This window comes from Musca autumnalis, unplaced genomic scaffold, assembly GCF_047663935.1.
Source record: "Musca autumnalis isolate F117 unplaced genomic scaffold, ASM4766393v1 scaffold_3, whole genome shotgun sequence".
In the NCBI taxonomy this organism is placed as follows: Eukaryota; Metazoa; Arthropoda; class Insecta; order Diptera; family Muscidae; genus Musca; species Musca autumnalis.
The window spans coordinates 161436410-161461501 of record NW_027411866.1 but is presented as its reverse complement, the minus strand read 5'-3'; the positions used below and the strand labels follow the sequence as shown (position 1 = coordinate 161461501).

Genomic DNA, 25092 nt, shown 5'->3' with positions numbered 1-25092 from the left:
TTGTCCCTCAAATTTCTTCTAATAGATGCAATGTCCTGTACATTTTCTTCATCATCAAAAAATAATTCCACCGAACTTATACTTTTTTGGGACAGAAATAAAACTTGACGATCCGAAGATTCAATGGACAGGATATATTCCAATCTTGGTCTGTTTTCCAAATTTGTTCGAAAACTCAGCCAAAATATTAAAATATTGTCCAGAATACACCAAAGAGTTATCCAAAGCGCAATTATTTTTAAAATGTTTTTTTTTGCGAATAGAGGTCACAAGTTTGAAAAAACACTGATCGATAACATGTTTATCGACCACCCAGTTGAGTTGACATTAATGGTACAACATTTCTTCTCAGTCGCGCAGACAACTGACAACGCAACTCAAGTTTAGTGGCAATACAAGATAGACCCACAAGTTTCAAGAAGTTCTAAATCGGACATCTTAAGAAACAAATGTTTGTTTAGGTGCAATTTAAGGGCAGTGTGAGGATAGGTTTGAAATTTTTAGCGAAGATACTCCTTGTGGCCCTCTTTAAGGTAGTTTAATGTTTTCCGTGGGCAAGTCCATATTTCCTGAGATAGTGGCCTAAAACTGCCTGACATTGGGGGCCAACCTTTGCACATCGCAATAATTCTCTCAATCTTAAATGAAATTCGAAGATATATTATACCGACATCACCTACCTCCGGTACCTCCATCAGAAAAGTTCAAAAACTTCGCCTTCTTAAAAAATCCACGAACCTTTTGGAAGCTTGAAAATATGTTTTAAAAAAATCCACGCCCATTTTGGATGCCTGAAAAAATATTCTTAAAAAATTCCACGTCGATTTTGGATGCTTCAAAATATATTCTTAAAAAAATCCACGTCCGTATTGGATGCTTGAAAATATGTTAAAAAAAAAACTAGTAAAAATTTATCAGTCAGCTTTGCTGACAGAGATATACCCTCAGCCTGTGTATATTGAAACAAATTTTTCCCCAAAAAACGAATGTATTTAGGGGGTTTTAAAAATGTTGGATGAATGAACCGACAAAAATGTTGATTAGGATTAAAGATCAAAAGTTTTGCGGAGGAGATACTTAAAGGAATGGATCGACATTGACCATTATGGAAGTGGATCTCCAGCCACTACATATGGTGCCATAGGGGGTTTTTACACCCTTCGGGCTGTTTGCTCAAGAAGTATGGACTTGCCCCTGAAAAAAAATTACCATCGTAACTGAGGCAGCGAATGCAAGTTGCTTCAACAAAAATCAGCGTGATTCGATTGCAGATCTCAAGGTTAACTTATCCGAAATTTTGTGTGGGTGGTACCGGATGGAGTAGACAAATATAGTCCATATTTGAACCTGATCTATATCTGGTAGATACATATATTAGGATGTGTAAAGTATGGACCAATTCGGCCACACCCTTCAAGAGTTACCTTACGAACAGTTTTTCCGAACATTTTTGAACTTTTGTGGGGGAGGTACCTGTAGGAGTCGACCGATATGGCTTATCTTCGAACTTAAACTATGTTTGGACAAAATATTACTAAGGTCAAATTTTGGACCGAATCGGCAGATCCATTCGAGAGTTATCTTGCGCTCCAACCACCTCACACGGTGTCATAGGGTTTTTTTGCAACTTTGGGGCTATATTCTCAGGAAGTGTGGACTTGCCCCTGATGAAACTTGTACAGTCGTATAGGGGGCAGTGAATACAAGTTGCTAAAACAAAAATCAAAGCGATTCGAGAGCAGGTCCTAAACTAAACATATCCCAAATTTTGTGTGGGAGGTACCCGAAGGAGTGGACCGATTGAGTCCATATTGGAAAATCATCTAAGTCTGGTAGACATTTCACGATTTTCAAAGTATGGACCAAATCGGTTACTCCCTTCAAGAGTTATCGTACGTAAAAATTTTCCGAACATTTTCGAACTTTTGTGGGGGAGGTACCGGAAGTAGTGGACCGATATAACCCATCATCGAACTTAAATTAAGTTTGGACAAAATATTACGAAAGCCAAATTTTGGATCGAATCGATTGGTCCGTTCGAGAGTTATCGTGCGCTCCAGCCAGACAGACAGACGGACGGACATTGCTCAATCGACTCCAAATTGTCTGAAACACGTTTCGTCCAAACATACTTGGGGTCTAAAACCATTATTTCGATGGGGCACATTTTGCCCGTATGAAAGTGTATATACCCTCGTTAGCATAAATGCTGAGGGTATAAAAACAGGTCCATCTACGTCCATTTGGATGTTTGAAAAAATATTCTAAAAATTCCACGTCCATTTTGGATGCTTGAAAAAGTATTCTTAAAAAATCCACGTCCATTTTGGATGCTTGAAAAAGTATTCTTAAAAAATCCACGTCCATTTTGGATGCTTGAAAAAGTATTCTTAAAAAATCCACGTCCATTTTGGATGCTTGAAAAAGTATTCTTAAAAAATCCACGTCCATTTTGTATGCTTGAAAAAATATTCTTAAAAAATCCACGTCCACTTTGGATGCTTGAAAGAATTTTCTAAAAAAATCCACGTCCATTTTGGATGCTTCAAAATATGTTCTTAAAACATCCACGCCTATTTTGGATGCTTGAAAATATTCTTAAAAAATCCACGCCCATTTTGGAACCTTGAAAATATTCTTAAAAAATCCACGTCTATTTTGAATGCTTAAAAAGTATGTTCTTAAAAAATCCACGCCTATTTTGGATGCTTGAAAATATTCTTAAAAAATCCACGCCCATTTTGGAACCTTGAAAATATTCTTAAAAAATCCACGTCTATTTTGAATGCTTAAAAAGTATGTTCTTAAAAAATCCACGCCTATTTTGGATGCTTGAAAATATTCTTAAAAAATCCACGCCCATTTTGGAACCTTGAAAATATTCTTAAAAAATCCATGTCCATTACGCCTATTTTGGATGCTTCAAAATATGTTCTTAAAAAATCCACGCCTATTTTGGATGCTTCAAAATATGTTCTTAAAACATCCACGCCTATTTTGGATGCTTGAAAATATTCTTAAAAAATCCACGCCCATTTTGGAACCTTGAAAATATTCTTAAAAAATCCACGTCCATTTTGAATGCTTAAAAAGTATGTTCTTAAAAAATCCACGCCTATTTTGGATGCTTGAAAGAATTTTCTAAAAAAAAATCCACGTCCATTCCGGATGCTTCAAAATATGCTCTTAAAAAATCCACCGCCTATTTTGGATGCTTCAAAATATGTTCTTTAAACATCCACGCCTATTTTGGATGCTTGAAAATGTTCCTAAGTAATCCACGTCCATTTTGGCTGCTTGAAAATGTTCTTAAAAAATCCACGCCCATTTTGGATGCTTGAAAATAAGTTCTTAAAACATCCACGCCCATTTTAGATGCTTAAAAAATCCAAGCCCATTTTGAATGCTTGAAAATATGTTCTTAAAAATCCTCTCCCATTTTGGATGCTTGAAAATAGGTTCTTAAAACATCCACGCCCATTTTGGATGCTTGAAATATGTTCTTCAATCAAAGCCCATTTTGGCTGCTTAAAAAAAATTTTCTTAAAAAAATGCGCGTCTTTTGACGGCTTGAAAAATATTCTTAAAAAAATCCACGCCATGCATAAAAATAGTCTTTTTGGATGCTTGAAGAATTATTCATAAAAAATACACGCTCAATTTGAATGCTTGAAAATATGATCTTAAAAAATCCATGCCCTTCTTTAAAAGTCTAGATTTGCTCTCCTAAATTATACATGGTAACATTTGCCTTAAAATCATCACTTGTAGTATTTTGAAATCCCTGTTAAGACATTTCTATTTCGTCGTATGTGCGGTACACCCTGGTTTATAAGTATTTCCTCTAGAGCTTATTAAAACCCCGACATGCACATTAAAACACAAACATAGATTTATTTTAAACAGTCTATCGGTACTTTTAGTGTATATTGACAAAATAAAACATCGTATAAATCATGTTCAAGTCCAGTTGGCATTATAAAAAAGTTGGATTCATGTTTTGTTTTATTTTTCTTGTTTTCTTAAAATTATTACTAGGAATATACATAGTATGGAACAAACTATAACACACACAGGAAAAAATATAAACGATAAGGGGGGAGACAAAGATATTTTAAAGGGAAAATGAAAACAGAATGTACTGTAATATAATTAAAAAATCTTAAACAAATAAGAAGTTATAAGGTGGAAAAATATGAGCAATTTACAATCGCTAAATCATTTTGTTTATAGTTTTTTTCTTTTTGTTAAGGTGTTGTAGTTTTGATAGGAAAGGATTTCTTCGTTTGTTTTGTGCCACAGTAATAAAGTTTACAGTTAAAATTGTTGTTGTTTTTCTATGTTTACGATTTTTATATTATTTTTTATTGAATTTTATTCCCATTTTATGGTTGTTTTTGTAAAAAAAAAATTAAATAATTTGTAGATTTTTTTCTCTCTTAACAGTTGTTTTTTGTTTAGGTCAAATTCAAAATTATAAAACAAATACAAACACAACAGAATACATTTAAATTAATTTAGGAAATATATAAAAGCTGAGTGAATTTATCGTCGTGTTTATAAGTTTATCTTCATCTCTTCGTCTTCTTTTTATCTCAAAAACCAATTAAAAATATAATAAAATAAATGGTACAAAATTAAAGAAGAATTTATCGATGATGTACATGGTGGTGGTGGTAGGGGTGGTTGAGGCTTTGTTTTATTGAATTAATTTGTTTACTTTGTTGTCATCTACCATTTCTTTTTATGTTCATCCATAGATACACCACCGGGTCCCAATGATACAATCATCAATAAACCACCAATAACCGAAAGGGTCTGAAATGGAATGGACATTTATTTTAATTTTTTATTTCCGAAATAAATGTTTCATTTTTTGATAACTTACCTGGAAGAAGTCATATTTAAGAAAATCTCTGAGAGGTTTGTAGGAGGGAATGGTCCACCACGCGTTATGGTACAAATTCAAAATAGTCAAGAGGGCAACCAAAATTAAGGCAGACAATTTTGTTTTGTAACCAATTGTTACCAAAACCATCAGAATTGAACCAACAATGTCTTGAAGGATCTAAAATGAGAAATAAATACAAATATTTTTTTTAGTTTTTCGAATTAATATAATCAAGCGTACTGTACGAATTACTAAAATCTAAGTCGTATTCACACATCATTCTTCAAAAAATGCAAAATGTATACTTACTTGCAAAAAGCTTAATTCGAAACGAATGAGTGTAATAAACATAAATGCAAGCAAGATACGTCCAGCGAGTTGCATAACATTTTTGGGTTTATTGTCACCCAAACTGGGTACACCGGCAAATAGACTGCGTCCTTCAACACGCGATTCAGCCAATACCAAGAGCAGTGCACCAATTAAAGCTAAATTACGCAATAAGAATTGAATATCCCACAGAATTGAGTAGGCAATTGTCTGCAAAGAATAATGAAAATCGTCGCTTAAAACTTTATTTTTAAAACACGCAAATTGATCTTACCTGTAATACAACGATGAAGAATAGAATACCAACAGCAATATCAACCTTAAATCTAGCAATGACCATAACGCAGCCTCCCAGTTGTCCAATTAAATTAACTAATACAAATACAGTAGCCATAAATTTTCCACAACCCCAGCTCATGTCCATGTATTCACGTTGTTCATTCCATTGGAAGTACATGCGAAGACCATCTTCAAAGAATGTGGCTATCAAACACAAACGTGCAACTGTGGGCAGGACGTTTTTACCGCGACGGATGACCTAAAAAATAAAAATACTATATTAGCAAATTGGTCCAAATAAATTTAACACGTTCGCGGATGTCAAAGCTATAGCTTTAATTTTCATGGTGACGTTAGATGACGTGAATGCTATAGCATTCATATGCGAAGTAAATTTTTTTCATTTACTTGTATACAATCGTAATTTTTGGTGATTAATATACATAGTACGACTATTTCATAGATATCCATAATATAATAAATAAAAATTACAATAATATTAATAATTAAAAAAATAAATAAAATATAACTAATTTCGAAAATAATTGGGTGTCATATATTTGCCGGTAGGAGTGGACCGATAAGCACCATTATCGAACTTTACATAATATTCGCAGAAATATTACGGGCAATTTTCTCAGCAAACACCGTCGTAATAGGGGCCCCGAGAACAAAAAAATAAATAAAATAAAAAAAAAATCAAAATGATTTGAGCGCTGGTATTAAACTGCATTTTTCTGAATTTTTTTTTTTAAATTTTGTGTGGATGGTACCCGAAGGAGTGGTAGTCCATATTCAAACCTGAACTAGAAATATTACGATGTGCAAAGTATGGACCAAATCGGGCACTCCATTAGATAATTATCGTGCGCACTATTTCTGAGAAAAAATTTGAATTTTTGTGAGTGGGGTACCCGAATGAGTGGACCGATACGACCCTCTTCGAACTTGACCTATGTTTGGACAATGGCCAACATTTTGGACCGAATCTTTTGATCCGTTCGAAAGTTATCGTGAGCTCCTGCCAGTCAGACAGACTGGCGAACATGTCTTAATCGACTCCAAATTCTCTGAAATGTTTGGACAAAATATTGGGAAATCCAAAGTTTGCGCGAAATCGGTTGCTCCGTTCAACAGAAAATTGTTCAACTTTGTGCGGGAGTTCCGGTCGAGGGGGGCCGATAATTCCCACCTTCGCAACCAAATTCCTGACAAATTCCCTGAAACGGATTTCATTCAAACATAAACAAAAACAATTAGTTCGATGATATACATTTTGGTTTAAAAAAACCATAATCTGCGAATCTGGATTTAGAATGTACGGACTCTTTATTGAGAAGCTGCAGTATACGCACTGGCAGATTTATTTGTAAAGTACAAGGCCACATTTATAATTGATCGACGCGCATTGCGTTCACAGAACTCAAACCAACTGTGGATGTACCTTTCGGGAAAGTTAAGGACTTCATCTACCTCGGCACCGCCATAAATACAACAAATAACTTATAACAAATAGTATTGACCAACAGATGCTACTTTGGACTAAGTTAACAGTTCCAATACAAAGCCAAATCTCGTCAAGCAAAAATCATTGCAAAATCACTGCGAGCAGATAAGGCAGAAACATTCTTCGAAAGAATCTGCGTTGACCGTGAATATCGATGTCGAATGAACCACGAGCTGTATCGGCTATACAACGACATCAGAATAGTTAAACGTATCGAGCTACAACAATTGCGTTGACTTAACAATGCCAACTTCGAGGTCTTCGCATCGTCCGAGGGGGACAAGGTGAGGACCTGTGTGGTAGGTAGGAAGAACCTTAATCTAATCTTTCTATCTAATTATAGTAATGGAGACATGTGCACGGTGCGACTGGAGAACGGTAGAGAGAAAGCCACTCTCCTGTCCTCAATCTACATGCCATATGAGGACCCTAATCCACCAAATCAGGGGGTACACAGGCTGCAAAAGGAGAACCTGGGCGTTTGTAACGTAATCCTTGGATGTGCCGCCAACGCCCACCATTTCCACTGGGGCAGTAAAGATACAAACACTAGAGGTGAGTCAATTTTCAATTTTATATTATCTTACCATTTAAGAATATGTAATAAAGGAAATGAGCCTACCTTTAAAATTAGGGACAGGGAGGAGGTCATTGATCTAACTCTGTTAAATTTAGATGAGCAACAAATGCTCCTTTTCGGATCGTATGAGGATATACTTTAAAATCTCTTTCGACGGAGTCCGCCAAAATCCTAACCGGTGTGGTGGAACAAGGATCTTGGCGAACTGCGGAAAAACACCAAAAAGCTGTATAACAGGGAGCATGCGACGAAACTTGACAGTGGCTAGGAATCGTATAAAGCGAGTTTCAACAAATACAAGAGTGAAATCAAGCGCGCCAAAAAGAAGTCATGGGTCAGTGAGTCTGTAGAAGAAGTAAACGACGCAAGATACTCTCCAAGGACCCCAAATCTATTGGTATTATCAAAAAACCGGACGGCACGTGGACAGACTCAGGCCTTGAGACTCTAAACCTTCTAGCTGAGACCCACTTCCCTGACTGCACGGACGCCAGTAACCTTCACATTGAATGTGACAACTTCCAAGTTCAAGAGTCAGTGGACGAGAGCCAGATCGATAAGATTGTAAGCAGAAACAAGATAAAGTGGTCAGTAAGTACTTTCAAACCCTATAAGTCACCTGGTCCAGATGGAATAATTCCTGCAATGCTTCATTTTCCGCACCGCAGATATACCTAATTCTGGAGGAGATCTTCAGGGCCTGTTTGTTTCTTTCCTGCGTACCAGATTTGTGGAAGGAGATAAAGGTAACTTACATCCCCAAAGCGGGGAAAGCCAGTCACTCTGCACCAAAAGACTACAGACCTATAGGCTTATCCTCCTTTCTCCTCAAGACACTCGAACGACTGATCGATCTGGAGATTAGGAGCTTTGCAGACACTGCCTCGCTGAGCAACTCGCAGCATGCTTACATGAAAGGTAAATCTGTGGAAACCGCTCTTCATGAGTTCGTGGGTTTTATTGACATAAAAATATGGAGAATTCCAACTTTACCTTCGCGGCTTTCCTGGATATAGAAGGAGCCTTTAACAACGCAAAACTTGAGTCCATTCATCTTTCGCTTAGAGCGATCAACACCCCGGAAACCCTGATATGCTGGATAAATAGGATGCTGGGGAGCAGGATCATTAATTCCAGTATTGGGGAGTTGACAATAAGGAAGACAGTAACTAGATGTACCCACCAGAGAGGAGTACTCTCACCGCTGCTGTGGCTACTTGTGATAAACAATATTTTGGCGGAATTCGACAATCAGGGCATCAAGGTTGTCGCATACGCGGATGATGTGGTTATACTAATAACTGGCAAATTCTTGTCCACAATATCGGAGCTTATGCTAAGAACCTTGTCAAAGCTGTCCCGTTGGGCGACCGCAAATGGCCTTGGTGTAAATCTAACGAAAACAGAACTGGTATTGTTCACCAGAAAGCGTAAGCTCGGCGATTTCGTGCCACCAACATTGGATGGAGTGCAATTACATCTATATCCTGAGGCCAAATACCTAGGTACAATCCTGGATTCTCAATTGAGATGGAAGAGGAACGTCGAGGAACGGACGAAGAGAGGTATGATTGCACTTTATTCATGTAAGAATTCGATTGGGAAAAGCTGGGGATTGAATCCAGCTATTATACACTGACTGGATAATACTTTTCTGAGACCCATCTTATCCTACGGCTGTCTTGTCTGGTGGCACGCGCTTCGACATAAATCGAACTCCGGCAACATAGACAAGGTGCAAAGGGCAGCCTCGATCCTGATAACTGGAGCTTTTAGAAGTACACCACAAGCAGCTCTAAATGCGATGTTGAACCTCTTGCCCATGAGACTCAGCATCAAAGGTCAAGCAGCACGTAGTGCCCTAAGGCTACATGAATTGAATCGTTGGCGTGACAGAACCTATGGACATGCATGCATTCTTCGAGAGCTAGGACCAAACCTTAGGTTAAATCTGCAGGGGAAATTCAGCGACTATTTATCACCAATCCAAAGATTTGAAGATTTTGAGGTCGTTATCCCCAGTAGAGATGACTGGATCCGTAGTAACCCTCCTCTGGACGGTCTGGTTTTCTACACAGACGGTTCCAAGATGGAAGAAGGTACCGGAGCTGGCGTCTACTGCGAAAAGCTTTGTCTCGAATACTCATATAGGTTGAACAGCGACTGTAGTGTATTCCAAGCAGAAATCTTCGCGATCAAAATGGCTGCAGAGTTGATAAAAAGTCTGGATGCTGAAATATTTGAACCGGTGACTATCTTCGTTGATAGTTAGCCGGCTCTTAAAGCCATCAAATCCTCCAACATCAAGTCTGAGGCCGTTCTTGAGTGTAGAACTGCTTTGGCGAACCTCACAAACGCTGTCCGACTCTGCTGGGTACCGGGAAACAAGAAGGCAGATGAACTGGCAAGACATGGATCCCAATCAAAAAGTCTAGCAATCAATGATACAATCAAACCACCCATATGTCACCTTTTTCGGAGAGTGGAGACGTTCTTTGAAGAACGAGCCAAGGAACTATGGCATAATGAACCAAGGTGCAACGTGTCAAGGGCCATTTGGCCGACTCTATCAACAAACAGAACAACTTCACTCTTAAATTTGAGCAAATCAGAAATCAGGGTGTTGACGGGAATCATTACCGGTCATTGCAACATCCGAGCTTTTATCGGCAATTGGCAGGATGGAGGCGTGGACTATTGCAGGCTCTGTGAAGATGAGGAGGAAACGGAGACTATTGAGCATATTTTATGTCGTTGCCCGATGTTAACTCGAAAGCGATATAGATTAACAGGAGTATGCTTTCCTCCAAGCTTAACCTTCTACTCAAACATGGAACCAACAATCATAAACAACATCATCAAAAATTTGAATTGGCTGGGACGGCGCGACCCATAAGCGTAACTACTTCTCTGACAGTTTTCTACCATCACCATCCTCCTTTCTTTATTACATCTTCATCTTTAATAATCCATTTATTATTACTTTCCCAACCCCACCCTGTTTTCTTTACTTTTCTCTCTTTTCTCTTTTCAGGTAATTCTGAACCTCTTCTTTCTGATTTATGGATGATCACAATGGACCGAAAGGTCTCCGAGTGGCGTAGTCAATATATATTGACTACACATCCCCAAACCTAACTTAACCTGGCCAGGTCATGAAAATGAGCGATAATGAACCCGCAGAACGGGAAGACCGAGGATCCAATGGAGTAAACAAGAGAAAGGCGAGATCAAAAAAACATGATAAATCAACATTTCGTTTCAAAACAACGATCCTATTGAAGAAATGGCATTTCGGAAAATAGGATAACATTGCAGATGTTGATGTAATTACGGATCCCAAAATCAAGCGTTTCCGCGGTTTTGGTTTCCTTATTTACTCCCACTTCGCACATGACAGATAAAACCCAAAATACTCGGTCTCATAAGATTGTTATTCTATAAAATACGTTTCCATTTTATTACGTTTTATCCTTCTCCTGTAAACTAACGGTTTTGTTGGTTACGTGTTTGGGCATTTATGGTGACGATATTGAAATTGCAATGTAAACATTTCGAATTAATATTAACAAAATCAATTCAAATCAATTTAGTTTAGTTTTTAATACCACTGCAGTTTGTAACAATTGCATTTTTATCATTGCCGCAAATAACACAATACTTTTTTTTTTTAAAATAAGGTCTCTTCACGTTTACCTTGTCCATGATTCACAATAAAAGGGCGCGCAACAATCACTCACGAACACTTTACCAGCCAGCACACGTCTACGATAAACAATAAACGATGCGAAACAAATTCAAACCAGTAATATCGAAATATTTTATTTTGAAAGCGCATCATTAAATAGCATTAGTTATCTAAGAGGAGTTTGTCTGTCATAGACAATGTTCAAAATTTCAAACAATTATGTGGTGAATGAATACAACAACAACAACAACGCTTATCGAAAAAAGTTCAATAGCTTTTTCTACAATCACACTATACAAGATATTTGACCTTAGTTGGTTACATGCCTTCGCGCACACCACCAACCAACAGACGTATTGGTTATCGGTTAACAAAAAATCAAGGTGAATTTTTACAAGAAGTGAAGTGAATACATGATCTATGTCAATTACCATGACTTTCATAAATATAGTTTGGGAACTCCTCCATTGATAAGATAGTTGTAATGCAAAAATGTTTTACAATTTTCAATGAAATTAGAATACTAAAAAATTCAATAAAAAATAATTAAAATTTTGTTAGGAAAATTTTTACAAAAATAAGTAATTTGGTCCGTTCCAGAACTCCAAGAATCTACAACTTTTTACTATTTATTTCGATAACATAAAGGAAAAATTGTTATCGTAGTAGAAATGTGTAGATTCTTGCAGGTTCTAAAACAGGTATATTGTAAAAAAATCGTTAAAATATTACCCGGAAATATCTTGGCTACGAATTTTTTTAAATCTTATCTATATACAAGTAGCTACATAGGGTAAGTGCTCCTAACTCCGGCATGTACCAGTAGTCGGCACCTTTCGTATTTGAGTTCAAATAACTCATAATTACTATAACAACATATGAAAATGATCTTAAAAATGTTTCAGCAATATTGTCAGCTAACTCTGTGTAAAATTTCATTGAGCTAAGACCACTTATTATATCGGAATTTAACTTTTTGGTGGTAGGTGTTTTTCACCACAACCGAAAATGCATGTCTCTTAAGAAAAAATTAGTGGAGACGTCAACATAATAATGTCTGTAATTATATTAAAATTAAAAAAAAATACAAAATTGTTGTTGTGTTCGTAGAGAATAGTCAAAAGAACACTTTAGAAAAACAAATTATTAAAAAATTATTTTAATTCTGGAATTTTTGCCGATGCCGACTTTAGGGACAACAAAATGTATAGTTTGCCAGAAGTCGGCATGAGACTGAAAACACGCGATTTGTCCGTTATTTTTAGCTTAAAATTGTACAAAAATTTTAAACTCATATTTTAAAGTCTAATTAATAAAAATAGTTTGATTAAAATAATGACTTTTTAGTGATTTTAGGCATGGTTTGAAGTGCGTACATTTGTGTCATGCCGGCAATTGGGTAATAGTTGACGACTATAGCACCAACTAATTTATTTAAGCAATGTATTTACAATTCCCTACTTTTATGATGCACAATTATTTGGAATATGAACTAATACCGCAGATACTATTGACCTTTCAAACAATTTAGTTTATGTTTAAAACAAATCCAAAACGAACAATTTTAAATGAATTCCAAATGTAAACAAAATCGTTATTTTATTTACTTTTTAAAAGCAATATCTGTTAAAATATGTATTATTTGTGTAAAAGTATGCTTTTTGTTATTTAAAATAATCAAAAAGAACATTTATATACTAAAACACAAGGTGCCGACTATTGGAACATGTTATGCCGACTATTGGAAAATGGTGCCGACTACTAGCAAAAAAGCACTATTCTAACAAATTCGCAAATTTCACAAGTTTTAAAAGAAATAATTCAACATTTCTTTATGTCATCGGAAAGTAAACTAAATTTCGAAGCCAATAAGCTTTATTTCATTGCATTTGATCAAATTGTCTCGGAATGGCGAAGGATTGAAGTTAGGCAAACTCTTAAAGTGCCGACTATTGGTACACTTACCCTATTAGCTTTGTTTTATTGATAAAAACCAGCATCTAGTGCTCATTCATATTAGATTTTTTAAAACAACTGTGGCAATATTCTGCCAATACAACTTTTGTACTATCAAAAAGTGATAAGGCATAATTCACGAAGAGCAGAGCAAACTGATTTGATTATGAAACCATAAAATCAAAGAGAATCGCTTTTTTTTTCTTCTTCTAGCCTATCTTAAGAGACAACAAAACTTGGCTTAACTTGACATATTAAAAACATGAAATTTAACAACAATTAACCTACATATACAAAAGTATTTTGTTGTTATTATTTGTTCTACCTGTTTAATTCATTTCCAAGGCATGAAGTAAATGCCGGTCTTGACAATAACAAATACCAAAATTGTTTAACATTCTCTACTTCTCTTTTTCGTTGTTATTTATATACACTGATATAAAAAGACAACGTGTTCAAGAATAATGACGTGTCTCAAGTTTTCTTTATTTCTCTTCATGTTCCCGTTCAGAGTTTTTGAAAGTGAAACTTAGTTATGCTGTTGTTTTTCGATTATGTTGTTTATGGAACTTATGTCGTTACTGTTTTTTTTCTATTATTCAGATACTATAAAAGAAAAGAAAAAGAAACATTGTATAAGTTTTCAATGAAGAATTGATAAAGTCGCCTTTATTGAAATATCTAACACGTAAACATATTCGTGTTTATAATACAGGCACCATATGTAAACTTTGTTAATTTCTCAACATCATAAACAAGTTGTTGTGACTTCTTGTATGGTTGCCTAATTTTTTTAAAGAAATTGAAAACAGGTTTACTTTTGGAGCATGCATTATTGACATTTACTGCATTTCTTAGGCATAAACTTCAAACGCACAGTGGGGTCGGTGCTTGTTCACCAATATATCACTATGTGGAGAAGGTATTATGAATTTGTTTTAATTAAAAAAATGCAACACCACTGGGACATTATATCTAGAACAGCCTTTTTATTAAACATTTCGTTATATATCGACAAAATAAGTCGGTCCATACGTTCGATCATAACATTGGAGCATTTTCGATTAGAAGTAGTTCTTATAGATATTTTCACTTTTCTCCAGTTTATGTTTCTTTATTCCTAAAAAAATATTTGCCAGTATATTGAAACAGAAATAATTCACGCCTCATAATATTTAACATGATTCCCAATAATTTTGGGCGTTATGACCCAACATCAAATGTTGGACCAATAGGGTCTTCTTAAAGAAGGTCGGTAGGTCTTCTTATAGAAGACCAATAGAACTTATCGAATATCAAAAAGTCATAAAGAATACCAATAGGTCTTTTTGTGGAAGATCAAAAAATTTTAGGATTTATGTCGCGGCACCGAAAACGGAGTGCGACTTCACAAGTTCCTATCTTCGCTCCACTGGAGAAGGTAAAAATATCATTTTCCATCGCTTAGTGCAGCAACTTTGTAACGTTTCTGAACTAAGGCAATATCAACTCCGAATAATGAGAGGGAGAGTAAAAGATCAGCAGCAGCTGTCCTGCATTGGTGCAGAATAATCTGAACCTCTTGGATTGCCGACTGCTTAACTTTGAATGATTTATAATTTGTTTTTTTTTCATTTTTTAGACGAATTTTTAAAATTCTAATTCGAAATATTCCGTTTGTAATTCGAATTTATACATTTGAAATTAGCATTATTACACATGGTAGAACAAGAAAAGGTAGCAGCAATACCCAGCTGACTGAACTGGGCTGTAGTGTTAGTGTCAAATTCCATACGACATTTTATATATTTATTTCTATGTTCGATGTATAATAGGGATATATATTTTTTGAAGAAAAAAATTATTCATCTGAAATAAAAACAATTTCCCATAAAGACTCCTTCATATCAATGACATGTAACCTCCTCCAGGTCCGAACGACATGTCGCACACTAAAACACCACTTATAGAGGCGGTACAATATTTGTTAATATGTGTGGTATTTTATTAAACTTGAAAATAATAAAGCCCTAATAAACATGTGATTTTTGTTTTCAAAAACAAAAGATTGAAACAGCTTCTCTTTTTTCAGTGAATTACGAGCGACCCCAAACATTTTGGCAAGAATTCTACTTCCTGCGTGATATTGTGTATTTAGTGGAATGATACGGAAACATTCAAACTGAAAATCTAACCAGTTTTCATTCATGTTTTTCAAAATATTCAATCAAATGTGAAAAATTATTAGTTTTTTAAATTCCAATAATTTATAGACATTTCCTTATTTTGTTTACATTTATATTTGACACTAACGTTCCAAACAAAAACAAATTCCTTTGTGGTTGTTGTTCGAGTTGTATTTGTTGTAGTATTAACTTTACCTTGTATTTGTTCTACCATGATTATTACATTTGAAATTCAAAACAAAAAAAAAAAAATACAAAATTTTTGGTTGCAATTGTCTTCTATTTGCTTTTTCAAAAAACAAATAAAAAGTTTTGAATTACAAATGAAATAATTCGAGTTTCAAATAAAAAATTCAAATTACAAATGGATCATTTCGAAATACAAATGAAAAAAATAATATTTTAATTGAAATAATTCAAATTTCAATTTGAATTCACAAATTACAAATAAAGTAATTCGAAATTGGATTTGAATTCTCAAATTACAAATCAAGTAATTCGAAATTAAATTGGAATTATCAAATTACAGTATTCAGACGGAATGCACTGTTCTGCCGGGGATTTTCCGCAGTACGACTGCCGCTAGATCTGTGCCTTCCCAAAGCCATTAACTGTCTGTGTGAGGAATTCTCTCAATTCTTCCTCCCGCAGCTTATGATTCATGGTAGAACAAGAAAAGGTAGCAGCAATACCCAGCTGACTGAACTGGGTTGTAGTGTTAGTGTCAAATTCCATTCGACATTTTATGTATTTATTTCTATGTTCGATGTATATTAGGGATATATATTTTTCAAGAACAAATTTATTCATCAGAAAAAAAAAACTATTTCCCATAAAGACGGCTTCATATCATTGACATGTAACCTCCTCCAGGTCCAAACGACATGCCGCACACTAAAACACCGCTTATAGAGGCGGTACAATATTTGTTAATATGTGTGGTATTTTGTTAAACTTGAAAAGAATAAAGCCCTAATAAACATGTGCTTTTTTGTTTTCAAAAGCAAATGATTGAAACAGCTTCTCTTTTTTCAATGAATTACCAGCGACCCGAAACATGTTTGCAAGTATTCTACTTTCTGCGAGAAATTATGCATTTAGTGGAATGATATGGAAACATTCAAATTGAAAATCTAACGAGTTTTCATTCATGTTTTCCAAAATATTCAATCAAATGTGAAAAATTATTAGTTTTTAAATTCCGATAATTTATAGACATTTCCTTGTTTTGTTTACATTTACGTTGACACTAAGGTTTACAAACAAAAACAAATTCCTTTGTGGTTGTTGTTCGAGTTGTATTTGTTGTAGTATTAACTTTACCTTGTATTTGTTCTACCATGCTTATGATTTATGAGGCTTCCTCTGTCAAAGCACGCCTTACTTTTCTCCACACTGTCAGGTAACCCTCTATCTCCTCCTCAGAAATAGAAAAAATCGAATAACAAATTGAGTATTTCGAATTACAAATGGAAAAATTAAATTATAATTGAAATAATTCTAATATCAATTGGAATTCTCAAATAACAAATAAAGTAATTCGAAATTCAAATTACAGTATTCAGACTGAAGGGGATTTTCCCAATGCGACTGCCGCTAGATCTGCGCCTTCCCAAAGCCATTAACTGTCTGTGTGAGAATTTCTCGCAATTCTTCATCCCTCAGCTTATGACTTATGATGGCTTCCTCTGCCAAAGCAAGTCTTACTTTTCTCTACACTGTCAGGTAACCGTCTACCTCCTCCTAAGAAAACATGCAAGGCGGTGAACATGCAAGTTGCGGCATGAGTTGAGTTTAGGGCCCGGTCCCGGATCTTAATGATATATACCACAGATAGTCCTTGTGGACCTGAGTATAATGATATTAATTTTGTCTTGCGCAAGTCCATACTTCCCGAGATATGGGTCTCTGAAATTCCGAAAATTCTATTGTTAGAAAAATTTACAATTTAAAGGAAAATTTTGTTCCCATTCCCGAGATTTGCACTTGTCCAAAGGAGAAATTCTTGAATCCCAAGCCGAAGGACGGCTATTTAGAAAAAATATAATTTAAAAGAAAAAATTGCTCCCGTTCTCGAGAATGTCATTGGTATTTGCGGAACTTTGAAGGCTCATATTTCAGGAAATATGGACTTGTGCAAGACAAAATGTATACAATTATACTCAGGGCCACAAGGGCTATATGTAGTACATATATCATCAAGATCCTGGACCGGGCGCTAAACTCGTCTTGTTCCCAAGTAACTGAGCCATGATTCTTTTAGGGGTCGAGTGGGGATCCCCAGATGACTGACTTAACCCTTTTCACATCTTGATGATGTTGCTCCAATAGTCTGCCTATTTATACTGTACTTCGCAGAGATGCCATCATATTTAATTTTTAAAAATGGTTCTACACGCGATGATGACGGCTGGGACACTCGATGCTCGACATCGGATATATGCCTTAGTTGCAGGCTTCTGTGGTAACGTTGCCACGGGACATGACGATGCCAGCTCATTCCGGACAGATTTAGAATGTGATGACTTTGAACTAGGTCGGTACTACTACAAATGATTTAGGATTGGTCGGCGTATTCACGTATGAATACGTATCATACGACGTATGACCCACCATCCTAACAGCTTCTTCTTGCCAGGAACTTTGGAGGACCAGACTCACTTTGCGTCAATATCCTCAACGATGAGGGAGCCTTGCTCTCCTAAAGTTTTTGCTTTTGTTTTTGTCAGCGGACTTGGCTTTCGGACAAGTTGGTTGTATTTTTGGAGAGATGGATTATCTCTATTGGAAGAATTCTTTTGTGTATATGGAGATACATGCCCTCAGATCTTCTCATAAACCCTCCCTAAAATCAATGTTGGGCAAATTGCGAGAGACTCATGTATTTTTTACACTTTTGTGTATGAGGCCGAGCATTTCTACCCAACAGTGCTAAAATACTTTTCATCATATTAGGATCCCTATCGATGAATCTATAGAGATAAGAATTTCCGCTAGGATTCGGTTCAGATGCGGCGACAAAAAGAAGATCGAACTTTAATTAAAATCGAGCTGTACATATTGATATGACAGAAGTCCCTGCTTATATCTTCGTGAATGTTCGTGGGAAATATTCTTATTTACGTTAGTTCACGTTGTATTATCAGAATTTTGGACGTCGAGGAACAGAAATAAAAAAATGATCCAAAAGTTTTTATTTGTATTTTTTTTTTGCAATAAAAATAATAATCAAATAATCCCTTCATGAGGATTTATTTGGCATACATATAGGTACGCATATTTGACATATGTACATATAAACGTTTGTTTTTCATCTAACAAACATTTTCTACAATAACAGAGACTAGATAGTAGTTCGAACGAATTTGGCTTCGAATCGTTTTAGAGGAAGCCACTAGTATTTTAAGCACTGAAACGGAAAAAGAACAAGCCCCTTAAAACCCTCATTATCATAGTAGCAGAGCGGAGTTTTTGTGAGGGCTTAATGTGAGACAATTAACCATGATTCAGGAAACATGTGTGCAACTATTGGCAATTTTTTTCTCAGCAATTTCGGAAGGTTTTGTATTTACATAGAATACTAAAGCTACTGTTACAATCACACATTACAAACTTGTCTTATGAGAACTGTTCCGATCCCCCAAATGTGTTTACAATCAAGAGTGATAAGAAAAACGATATTGATAAAAGAAAAGATATTTTCCAAGCGACCTTGACAATGTTGCAGGTCTTCATTGATGTTGTTTTGAGCTAAAAAAGAAAAACAATTTAATGAGTGGCCTCATATCTTTGAAATAAAGCTGTCGTAAAAATCACGTCTCAATGCCATTGAATTATAATTCAACACAAAAGCTTTGGACGCGAACTGGTTCCGTAACTCTTTAGAAACTAATCGAAAGTGAAGAAAAGGTAAATGGTGGTGAACAGTTTAATTTCACTTGTTACAGTTAGGTAATAGCAACATAGAAAAAACAAAAACACGGTGACCAAAAAAACTCCACACAGCATTTAACAAAAAGAGAAGCAACAAATGGTAAATAATCGGTCGCTGAGGGGGAGGGGTGAATACGCAACAACATCAAACAACAAACAATGAAAACGTCAGAAGAAAGTGTGTATATTTGTTGGGCATGATGCATATTATATGTACTTATTTTGGTTGGTCTTGTGCATTTGAATATACACACTTGGATCTTGGATCCGAAATACAAAAACGAAAAAGATTACCGTTGCGATATGAACATATTTATGGAAACAAATTGAGATTATGGTTGGGGATTTCAGATATCATTACATTGCATAGTAGGAGAAAGTAGTATTCAAGAAAACAATTAGGAAATATCAATGCCTTTACTAATCTTTTTCCATCTTATGAACTAAACCTACAGCTTGGATATGCCAACGGAGTAGTTTCTTATAATCTTAATATAATTAACATAAATTTCAAGAGCCACCAACATCGTTGTCGTCGTCGTGCGCCTTCCGATGACGTTGACAGTTTTTCGTAGCTAATACAGCTCGCCAAATGTCATGACTCCCTTTAAATGTTCTCTTAAAAGCCTCAATATGCCATACTCAAAAATTAAGAGAGTGTATATTGTCAAACAAATGACCACTATGTTTTTTTTTTCTTGGCAATTTTCTGTCAACGTATTTTATTTTGTGTTATTGCACCAAGACTTTAATCTATGTTCCTTACCTGATCCGCCACATCTTCTGTTTTTGCAATATATTCGTTTGGGATATTCATTGTTGTTAAATTTTTCTCAAACTCTTAATACCGATCAACAATCCTTGATTTTCCTTTCCAACTGGTCAGTTTGTGGAACTTTCGCTTGTGTGTCAATATGGAGGAGTATGTATTCCGTGTATATGGATGAATGAAAATATGTTTTTGTTTCAACTTTAACCCTTGTCACTTTATATTTTCTAAAATTACGGGAAAAGTCAAAACTATTACTTTTCTAATAAAACTTAAAAAAGAAAAACGGACAGAAATATCCACGTAAAGACAAGACAAAATAATGACGAGATGATACGAGTTGCCAGAATAATGTGCGGCAATCAAGACACAGGCATGTAATGTTGCCGTATGTATCACTTCTAAATCCGAAAAGTGGGAAAATGATTTGGTGGCTACTTAAATAAAGACGTACTATGTAAATAATTGTCGTGCTCCCGAAAAAGCATATTAAGCTGAAAACACATCCAACGTTTGGGTAAAGTTTTGTGTCGTTTTGGCCGTTTTTACACTGTTGGGCATGATGCCGAAAAATTCCAATGCTTTTGAAATATCCCAGCAAAAAGTTTGCATCCGCGGATGCAGTTGAATCAGTACAAGTGTACAGTACATTTGCCGTTGGAGTACATCTTTTCCTATGAATTCCCCAGCAAAAAGTTTGCATCCGCGAATGCAGTTGAATCACTACAAGTGTACAGTACATTTGCCGTTGTAGTACATCTTTTGCTATGAATTCACTTATGAATTTTACAAGAGAGCGCGCAGCTAGGTTGCACTCCATTTTGCTTCCACAGCACACAGCTAGCATGCACTCCGTTTTCGATCCAAATCACAACTTTTTATGTAGTATTTTGGATTGAATTTAAAGGCACTCTTCGGATTGTGTTTTTAATCTATCCAAAGATGCAGTAAAAATGCAAGCTATTGCGAAATATCCCAGAATAAATAAAATGCATTTATTATTTGTGTAAAACAAAAACACAAAGAACTTTATTATATAAACTTAAATTAAAAAAATGGTCTGTTCCTTTACTTTTGAAAGTGGTAAAACCGGCAACAGTAGCAAAAGTTGTAAACTGCCCTCATATGAATTGTATGGTGTCTGAAGTAAAGCATGGTACAATTAAAAAAGGTAACCTTATGCAATCATATGATTACAATTTTTTCTAAATTGAACCTTTGACAACATTTCATTGTCAAAACGGATTTGACAATAATTTTCTATGTATGTGTTTATCATTACATACACATACATAGATACACACATATTTGACAGTTATGTTTAAAATCCAAAATTAAATATTTTCAATAAGAATAAAATTAAATAATAAGGAAAGACGTTGGAGGGAATTGACGTTTTAAATTTGAAGGAGCACGTAAAGAGTGGAAATACAAATTGTCAACACGATCCGCGAAGTGGCTTTGGAATGGATGGTAGCAGTTGTCCTTTAAAACGATTTAAGTTTGTGACAAATATTACGATATGCAAAGGTTGGACCAATGTTAGTCACTCCTTTCGATAGCTATCGTGCCCACCGGAGATTTTGGACAATTATGTCAGGAAGCCTGGACTTGCCATTAAAAACTTTATATCGTTGTAAACTTTTCTCGTAAGTTATCTTAGTCATTTTAGTTAGTGGCGGTAACGATTTTTAAAAGCGTTTCTTTCGTTGTTACAGGAGCTCGTGGAGAACCCACGAAAGATTCGAGACGTATCCTTAATATGTAGAAATTTTGTGTGGGAACTTCCCGAGGGTGTTGGCCGATACCCAGCAAATGTTCGATGCCAAACGTTCTATTCGAACATGGGTGCAAGTGATTTGGCATGTTACCAACCCTTAGGCTAGTAATACATTGGTGGAAATTTCTCAGTTCCATCAATTTGTCCTATAGTAAACCAACATTAAGAAGACAGAACGGGGAAAGAAATGTTTAATTTCTTATTTTTATATTATAACAAATAAAAACATAAGAGTTAAAGAAGTTTGAACTTTTTTATGGGAGGATTGGATCGATAAATCCAACTTAAACTAATTTTGGACAATATAGTACGATATTCACAGTTTGTATTAAGTTGGTTGTTTTGTTCGAGAGACGGCCACGCCTCGACTCAAAATTTTCTGAAATGGATTTCGTCCAAACATTCTTGAGGGCCAAAGCCATTATTTCGATATGGCACATTTTTGATCGAATTAATGATAATATGCCCTCGTTAGCCTAGAAACTGAGGAAGTCTCCCCAATTTTAAATATGTACATTATTCACATGGACATTCCTCTTGGCGGAAAGCCAATAGATATAGCAATGTACTACATATTACTTGAAATTTAATGTCAGCACCAGACAAGTCATCTTTATCCCTGCAATAAAAAATAAAACACGGAATATTAATAGTATCCACACAGAAAATGCGATTTTTAACTTGCCACTTCAAATAAAATGCTCTTATTAAATAAATGTAAATAAACAAAAGTTTGTTTTTGTTTTGTCCTGTCATGCAGGGTTGGATAGTTTCAATTGCAGGTTTAATTACAGACAGGCTAACTTACAGAGAAATCCAGAGATGTATCTTCGTTTTTTTGAAATGAGGTTACCTTTTATTATTCTACCATGGAAGTAAAGGAACGCTTTTCGAGTAAAAAGTGGTAAAACACACTTTCCATTAAATTCATCACAATTGAGTGTACTTCCTTTCTCTCCATTTAATCCATGGTACAAATACACAGGTAGCCGCATCGGCAATTGTTGGCAACATAAGATGTCAAAATTTGACATCAATTCAATGCAATTGACACATTATGTTACCATCAGCTGGCATGATAATGCTACCTGTATTATTGTACCATGATTTAATCCAAGCGCAACTGATTTTGCTTCCTCATCCTAACCCTGCGTTTACACATGACAGGACAGTTGACTTCATGTATTGATTGTCCAAACTTGCCTGTGTGACGTAGCCGTCCAGACAACTGCGAAAACAGTTGTAAAATTATGAATGAAAATCACCGATTTCTTTTTGTTTTCCGTTCACATATTTATCATCTCACTTCTTTTTCACAAAAATGTCAAAAATTTGTCAACCCAGCTGTCTATGAAAAACTGATGGACAGCTGAGAGACAAACGACAAATGTATGCATGTGTTAGTAAATCAGAGTTGTATTTGAAGACAAACTGTCTGGTGTAAACGCCTAGTAAAGGTTTTTATGTTGCTTTCCCATCACTAGTTCAGATATCGACTCCAACTCCAGCCATTTAAAAATTTCCGTCTCGTTAATTACCACAAACATGTTCGCAATGGACATGGACTCCAACTCCGCTCCATTAAAAATATCCATCTCGTGAATTACCGCAAAAATGTTCGCAAATTAAGTTTTTATTTCTTTATTTTATAACAAATTCTCCGAAATGTATACACTACACCAAGCATGGTCACTTTTGGCACGGCGGTGCCGATGATTTTCGGCAATTTACACGCACACGACCCGAATGCACAGAAAGAGCGTACAAAAGAGAACAAATGTTTTGATTTGTAATTTTTTTAAGCTTGCGTAAAAACAAACTTACTTATACACTGTTATAAGTTGCCAATATTTTGAATACATTCACATTTTCTCCGTTCTCTTTTTGGTCATGCCTGCACTACACTCTTGTTTGTCTTTTGAAGAAATGTGTAGGGATCAACCAACTGGTTTTTTCTGTAGGGATCTCTATCATAACTCCAATAGCACAACTTCCATTTTTTTTGCTGGGATATTCCGGCAAACAGATCAACGCTGGAGTTTGGTGTCGGCGTAGCCCATGTTATTGTTTTTTTCTCAACGCCCAACACAATTCTTTACTCAAACGTTGGATGTGTTTTCAGCTTTACATCTACGAAATTCAGTTCATTTCAACTGTCATGTTTGGTTTACATTCGGCATCGTTTCGTTATTTGGGAGGCGTTTCGTGATTTCGCTCGAAATCAAGCAAAACTTACCGTGATTTCGCATACAAAAACTAATACTTAGTTTACATTTGGCGTCGTTTCGTGATTTCGCGCGGAATCAATCAAAATTTATCACGATTGCGCATACAAAAATGAAATCATCTCATTTCGTGATTTCAGCGAAATCAACATCGAAATCACAGTACACATGATATACAACCCTGTTTTTGCCTAAAAAATACCAAACGCTGCAACACTTTTCACGTATCACAATAAACAAGGTAGATGGTCAATTGCTGCAACAAAAAATTTTATTATCAACATTTGTAAACAATTGCTCTGTTCCAGTACTGCAAGAATCTACTAATTTTTACTATTTTTTTTCGATAACATAAAGGAAAAATTGTTATCGCAGTAAAAAATAGTAGCTTCTTGCAGGTTCTGGAACGGACCAAATGTGAAAAAATATTAAATTACTTTGTTACAATGCTATTTTTCATTGTGTGTCCGTACTTTTTAATGGTAATGTTAAAAAAAAGAGCGAATTGTCAAAATTTGCTTTGCATACAAATTTCTTAAAAAATACGGGAACGGAAAAATGACGGAAATTGCAAAAACTCCAGCATAAAGGTCAAAATCAACGTATCAGGTATCATATTATATGCCAATAAACAGGCTTGCTGCTAGTTTCTACTAGGAAAAGAGGGTGTTATTCGGCGCTCTTTTTGTTTAAAGAGAAGTGTAAGTCTTGCTAGATTTTGGTGTACGGGAACGCATTTTTAGAACTAAACGGGAAAACTACTACAAAAATGAAATCTCATCTGGATTTCATTTGACGTTTAACCTATGGATTTGACAGTTGAAATCGAGTGGATTTCGTAAATGTAAACCAAGCATAATTCAATTTACAACAACTTGTTCTGAAAATGTTCGAAGAGATGCGCATATGCATCTACCTTGATCACTGTGATATGTTTGAAATCAACAAAAAATAAGTGTAAACACCAGGGTGTATTTCAGGATTTCGTG

General features: G+C 35.4%; 3 protein-coding genes across 3 annotated transcripts in view; 1 reads left to right on the top strand and 2 right to left on the bottom strand.

The window, feature by feature from the left end:
* Positions 1–25092, bottom strand: part of LOC141398353 (uncharacterized) — a 285059-nt gene that overhangs the window by 125402 nt on the left and 134565 nt on the right. The window lies entirely within an intron of this gene.
* On the bottom strand, positions 3955–20501 carry Surf4 (Surfeit locus protein 4). The gene is made up of 5 exons (XM_073975144.1): positions 20096–20501; positions 5496–5759; positions 5201–5431; positions 4889–5068; positions 3955–4818 (listed from the first exon to the last, which is right to left on the bottom strand). Exons 1-5 carry the CDS (start codon positions 20144–20146, stop codon positions 4732–4734), a joined length of 813 nt encoding a protein of 270 aa, XP_073831245.1. The 5' UTR covers positions 20147–20501; the 3' UTR covers positions 3955–4731.
* Positions 6956–11591, top strand: LOC141398042 (uncharacterized). Its single transcript, XM_073975145.1, has 3 exons — positions 6956–7291; positions 7351–7562; positions 10622–11591. Exons 1-3 carry the CDS (start codon positions 7251–7253, stop codon positions 10723–10725), a joined length of 357 nt encoding a protein of 118 aa, XP_073831246.1. The 5' UTR covers positions 6956–7250; the 3' UTR covers positions 10726–11591.

What these genes read in the sequence shown, in the direction of transcription:
- LOC141398042 (XM_073975145.1), top strand. Translation starts at nt 7,251, where the DNA reads ATGCCAACTTCGAGGTCTTCGCATCGTCCGAGGGGGACAAG. An exon ending in CATCGTCCGAGGGGGACAAG is followed by an intron (nt 7,292 to 7,350) that starts GTGAGGACCTGT and finishes ATCTAATTATAG; the next exon opens with TAATGGAGACATGTGCACGG. An exon ending in TAAAGATACAAACACTAGAG is followed by an intron (nt 7,563 to 10,621) that starts GTGAGTCAATTT and finishes TTCTCTTTTCAG; the next exon opens with GTAATTCTGAACCTCTTCTT.
- Surf4 (XM_073975144.1), bottom strand. Translation starts at nt 20,146, where the DNA reads ATGAATATCCCAAACGAATATATTGCAAAAACAGAAGATGTGGCGGAT. An exon ending in CAGAAGATGTGGCGGATCAG is followed by an intron (nt 5,760 to 20,095) that starts GTAAGGAACATA and finishes TTTATTTTTTAG; the next exon opens with GTCATCCGTCGCGGTAAAAA. An exon ending in TCTTCATCGTTGTATTACAG is followed by an intron (nt 5,432 to 5,495) that starts GTAAGATCAATT and finishes TATTCTTTGCAG; the next exon opens with ACAATTGCCTACTCAATTCT.